Source organism: Patagioenas fasciata, unplaced genomic scaffold (assembly GCF_037038585.1).
Source record: "Patagioenas fasciata isolate bPatFas1 unplaced genomic scaffold, bPatFas1.hap1 Unplaced_44, whole genome shotgun sequence".
In the NCBI taxonomy this organism is placed as follows: Eukaryota; Metazoa; Chordata; class Aves; order Columbiformes; family Columbidae; genus Patagioenas; species Patagioenas fasciata.
In genome coordinates, this window is record NW_027288761.1 from 247000 (window position 1) to 253026 (window position 6027).

General features: G+C 45.9%; 1 protein-coding gene across 1 annotated transcript; it reads right to left on the reverse strand.

Moving 5' to 3' along the window:
• Positions 1-3298: 3298 nt before the first annotated feature.
• LOC139826864 (olfactory receptor 6E1-like) lies at positions 3299-4282 on the reverse strand. Its single transcript, XM_071803256.1, has one exon. The coding sequence runs from the start codon at positions 4280-4282 to the stop codon at positions 3299-3301; it is 984 nt and encodes a 327-aa protein (XP_071659357.1).
• Positions 4283-6027: the final 1745 nt, after the last annotated feature.

Consider the following 6027-nt stretch of genomic DNA (forward strand, 5'->3'; position numbering starts at 1 on the left):
TAACCATGTTTGTCAAAGAATTTCTTCATCCACAAAACTTCTCCAGAGGCATGAAGCCAGCCTCTCGGAACCAGAGACCTGTTTACCTGTTTCTGGGACCGTGACTTCCTGTGTTGGATCTCTGTAACACAGGGTGTTTCAAAAAGATGGATCCATTTTGAAATCACTGTATCTCTGAAATTTGCTCCATCTTTTCGAAACAACCCGTAAAAGGGGATTTCCTCACTTTCTGTATTTGGAGCTTGGGCTCCTCTTCCAAAGCTGTGGTCAGCCTGAATAAATTTCCCCCCCACCAAGGCCATGCTGCTGTACTTGGGTTTTTCATGCGCTCAGGGGAGGACATGGGGCAAGATGTTACGTCATGGTGCTGCTTTGAGTGTCCATCTGTGGGTGCCCAGTGTTCCTGGAGATGGTGAAGGACCTTCAGTGATCTGCCTTGAACTATCTCACCGTGGTTTTCAGGCACCACAGCCTGCTCCTAGTGCTCTGTGCTTCAACGGGGGAATAAATGACCCACAGAAACCTATTTCTGCATTCCCCAGCTCAGGGCAGGCTGCTCTGTCACTGCGGTAGCAGAAGCAGTCTTGTGCTGGTGAGAGGGGCTGGCACAAGAGGGCTGCCAGCAACGGGTGTGAAGGATCTCTTGAAAACAAGAGCAGAGGACACAGGGGGACGGTCCTGTGTTCCTGCCATGGCTGATCCCAGCCCTTGGGCTGATAGGGAGGTTGATCCTCCTCTCTGTCTCAATCCATCTATCTATCTGATTGCCCTACCATGCATACATGCATGCATGCATCCATCCATCCACCCATTCATCCATCCATACTGGTACTCCATATGGGTGAGCTGCCCCATGATGTTTCTCATCCCAGTGAGATCATATAATCATTTAAGTTGGAAGAAACCCTCAAGATCATCGTGTCCAGCCATTAACCTAACTCTGGCTATAAACCATGTCCCTAAGAACCTCATCTATATGTCTTTTAAACACCTTCAGGGATGGTGACTCAACCACTTCCTTGGGCAGCCTGTTTCACTGCCTGACAACCTCTTCTGTGAAGAAATTTTTCCTATTATGCAAACTGAACCTTCCTGGGTGCAACTTGTGGCCCCTTTCTTCTTGTCCTATCACTTGCTGTTTGAGAGAAGAGACCAACACTCTCCATGCTACAACCTCCTTTCAGGCACTTGTAGACAGTGATAAGGTCTCCCTTCAACCTCCTGTTCTCCAGGCTACAGAGTCCCAGTTCCCTCAACTGCTCCCCATCTGACTTGTTCTCCAGACCCCTCACCAACTTCACTGCCCTTCTCTGAACTCACTCCAGCACCTCAAGGTCTTTCTTGTAGTGAGGAGCCCAAAACTACACACAGGATTTGAGGTGCAGCCTCACCAGTTCCGAGAACAGGGGGATGATCACTTGCCTGGTCCTGCTGGCCACACTATTCCTGTTGCACACCAGGATGCTGCTGGCCTTCTTGGCCACCTGGGCACATGCTGGCTCATGTTCAGATGGGTGCTGATCAACACCCCGAGGTCCTTTTCCATTGTCAGATTCCAGTCGCTCTTCCTTAAGCCTGTAGTGTTGAATGGGGTTGTTGTGACCCAACTGCAGAACCCGGCACTTGGCATGAAACTGAACAAGTCCAAGTGCTGGGTTGTTCACCTGGGATAGAGTAACACTGAGTGCAAGTGTAGATTAGGAGAGAGCGGCTGGAGAGCAGCCCTGCAGAAAGGGATCTGGAGTGATGGTTGGCCACACGGTCAACAGGAGGCAACACTGTTCCCCAGCAGCCAAGACAGTAATCCCCATCCTGGGGTGCATCAAACACAGCATGGCCATGTGGTCAAAAGACGTGACTATGCTGCTGTATTCAACATTGGTATGGCCTCACCTTGAGGGCTGTGTGCAGTTCTGGGCCCCATATACTATTACAACAAGGATGTGAAGGCCCTTGGATATGTCCAGAGCAGAGTAACAAAATTGGTGAAAGGGCTGGAAAGATTGTCCTCTGAGGAGCAGCTGAGGACTCTGGGCTTCTCTTGTTTGGGGAAAAGGAGGCTCATTGCTCTCTACAGCTTCCTGAGGAGGGGACATGGACAGGGAGGTGCTGAGATCTTCTCCCTGGTGTCCAGTGATAGGACACGTGGGAATGGTTCAAAGCTTGGTCAGGGAAGGTTTAGACTAGATATTAGGAACCATCTCTTTATCAAGGTTGGTCAAAAACCGGAACAGGCTTCCTAGAGAGGTGGTCAATACCCCAAGCCTGTCAGTGTTTAAGAGACACTTGGACAATGCCCTTGGTACATGATTTATCTTTTGGTCAGCCCTGAATGGGTCAGGTATTTGAACTAGATGATCATTGTAGGCCTCTTCCCACTGAACTAGTCTAGTCTAGTCTAGTCTAGTCTGTTTTACACATATACCTGTAACAGGGTGGATCCTGGGCCCAAACAGTCTGCTCAGCAGCCTCCTCAGGATATCGGCCTTGCCAGTTGCAGACACCAGGACACATGAGCCCCCAGGGCTGCAGCCCCATTCCAGATACTGGTACAGACCTCCCCAGTCACACACATGTGCACACACACTCTTATGTCTGGTCACTCTGGTCTCTCAGTTGCTGGCACCAATGACATACAGGCTGTCTGACCCCCTGCTCCTGTTCTGCTCACTACACTCACACATTCATGCAGAGGAGAGATTTGCTCACATAGCATAGATTTAGAAATTAAGTTTAATGAGAAGACAGGACAGACTGCACTGGTTGGGGTCCTTCCCCAAACTTCCCATGATAAGTCCTGTGTAATCCAGAAACGTTCTTCCCCTGCACCCAAATGTGTCCTGCACCCCTAGGCAAAATCCTGTTAGTCTAAATGGTGATCCAGAGAGCTGCTCTCAGTCATTCCTCTCAATGGGCTTCAAACCTGGACAATGAGGCTGATGGCACTCCCAGGGCAGCCTTGGAACAAGATGTTAATTCCTCAGAGCCTGTAATTTGGGTTCCCACTTGCCAATGAGCCTCTGTGCTATTCTTGGTTTTGGAGGTGGGCTTGTGATGAGTTGGTGGCTCATGTGATGGTGCTGGGAGCAGTCGGGGCAGGGTATTAACTGACTTACTTCTCCTGCTTTTGTTAGTGCCTTCTTTGTGTGTGCAGAGGAGCTTCTTATCACTTAACAACATCCAACGAGAACATAAATCTCCTGAGTCATCTGTGTCTGGAGGTTGCATACATATGCATTGGTATTATCTAGCATATGATAGCAGATCACTGGAAATGCTGTCCAGAAATGCCTCATGATTAGGGGAAAATCTGTGTTGTTGTACGGGCAATGGCTTCATTCAGGGCCAGTATCACAGTCTTGTTTCTGAGACCATAGATGAATGGATTTAAGAATGGGTACAGAACAGTGTTCAGCAACGCTACAATGCTGTTAGTCTCCAAGGAAACATATTCTGAAGGACATGCATAGAGAACAATACAGCTCCCATATGCAATGGCCAAAGTGGTGAGATGGGAAGAACACGTGGTAAAAGCTTTTTTCCTCCCAGAGGCTGCTGGAAGATGTACAATGCAGAAAAGGATGCACATGTAAAATGCCAGAGTTAAACATAAGGAACCGAGAACGACAAATGATAAGAAAACAGAGTCTATTTTCCAGAGCAAGCTGGTGTCAGAGCAGGACAGTTTGAATAAGGTGGAGTTGTCACAGAAAAAGTGATGGATCTCATTTGAGCCACAGAAAGTCAGCTGGGAGAGGATGACCAGGCGGTAACTCAAGAGTGTGAAGCCTGTGACCCAAGCAGCAACAACCAGGTGGATGCAGAGCTGAGGCTTCATGATGGCAGCATAACGCAAAGGTTGGCAGATGGCAACATAGCGGTCAAAGGACATGACAACTAGTAGAACAAACTCTGTACAGCCCAGGGAAAAATAGAAATAGGATTGGGCAAAGCAGCTGCTTAGTGAGATTGTTCTCTTACCAGAACCCAGGATCACAACCAATTTTATGCTTGTGGAGGATGTAAACCAGATTTCTAGGAAGGCCAGATTGGCAATGAAAAAGTACATGGGGGTTTGTAGGCGGTGATCTGCATATACGAGGAAAGTTATGGTAGTGTTCCCCATCACTGTTGTCAGGTATATGAGCAGAAAGAACAGAGAGAGTAAGAGCTGTAGTCTTTGATCAAGCCCTGAGAAACCCTCTAGGACAAACTCAGTAACTGCAGTTCCATTTTCTGGTCCCATGTTGAATTTCAGTTCATCATGCTGAGACAGGAACATGGCAAAAAACAAGTGTGATAATTCCACAGTCTGGGTGAAAGGCTTTACAAAACCTTCTCTGCTTCTTTCGTTCCTTGCAGTCTTCCTATAGTACACAAATAAAGTATTTCAAGCATTTCTCATACCCTGATTTTTCTCTATCAAGTTTAAACTGGAGTTCTCAGACAATTTGTCGTCTTCTTTCAACCTTTTTCAAACACTCATAAAGAATTCTTCCTTCAACACAGGGGATTTTAAAGTCTGTTAGCTATTTTATGCCATTCCTGCCAAATTCCAAATTCATGCAGACTGGTTCCAAACATCTATCACACCTCTGTGGCTAAGTCATCCCTTTTATTGCACAAATGCTAAACTATCAAATCAAATCAAATCAAATCAAATCAAATCAAATCAAATCAAATCAAATCAAATCAAATCAAATCAAATCATATCAAATGTATATTGAAAGCTTTTCTTTCTACTCTTCAGTACTTGCCTTTTTGGATTAGGAGTCCCTGAGTATCTATTGATTTCAGAATAAGCAGTATCAAGCACCTCTTCCATAATCCCCTGCTTTCTTCCACAGCTTCGTGCTCTCGCTTTCTTGAGGAAAGGGGATAGGAGGGCAGAATAGAGAACAAGTATAACTCATCTTCTTTAGTACTCTAAATAATGACTGAAATTGGTTATGGTTCCACACAGTCTCATCTGACATCCATCTGCATTGAAATGCAGTTGCTTCCAAACAGTTGCTCATTGCTGTTACTATTAAATGTCCTGACCTAAATGCAGACCAGAAGAAAACTGACTGGAAGAGATTTGTAACTTTTCTTTTGCGTGCCAGCTATAGGTTGGGAGGACCCAGCCTTGAGAGTTTTCTCCTGTCTCCATTGATTATACAGGGAGCTTCGGGAAAACAAACTCTCACAGGCACCTGTTGTGAGGTAGGTGAAACTCACTAGTCAAGTCTCGACCTGACTTAAGTTTTCTTAAGTTATATTTCTTAAATCAAACCACACATCTAGGAGAAAGAAGCACAAAAAAAGCCCACATATACAATAAAATCTGGTGTTTTTCCCTTCATCTTTACATTTGTTTTCAGACATAGAAAGGAATAGAGCAGACAGCTCCAAAACCAGGATGATTCAAAATGCAAGGGGATAAGGGGGAGAGGAGGAGATGGTGGGTTTGAGGCGGTGAAACAAAGTTGTGCAGGTGTGCAACCAGAGCTCTTCAGTCATTAGTCACCTGGGTGCTCCCAGGACTTTCCCATCTCATCGTCCACAGAGACAACAGGAGAAACTAGTCTGAGACAATGGATCAACATGAAACCAAGTGATTGAGTAAAGTCAACCTCCTTCAATATCAACCACCTCCAAAATAAGCAAAAATTAAAGGTTTGCCCAATTTGTGTGGGATTTCTTCTTGTGGGATTCCAGACAGTGCTGGAGACAGGCAGATCCTGCTGTGCCTGGGCCTATTTCCTGTTCATAAAGGTAGTTATTAACATCCTGGGTGAAGAATCAGACTGTTTCAGAGATCCCTGTAGCAGTTTCTGCTGCAAAACTGGATAAAGTTGAGCAATTACTGAAGTTGCTTGCAAATGCCAGAGAGGATGTGCAGGACAACAGGCTCGCTGAATTATAAGAACTCAGAACAGTTGTAAGGGGAGCCTCACTTGATCCAGTTGAAGACACTGTTGCAAAGATTCTGACAGGGGAGTCTCTTCCAATCTGTGGTATTCCATAATTCAATTAATCTTTTCC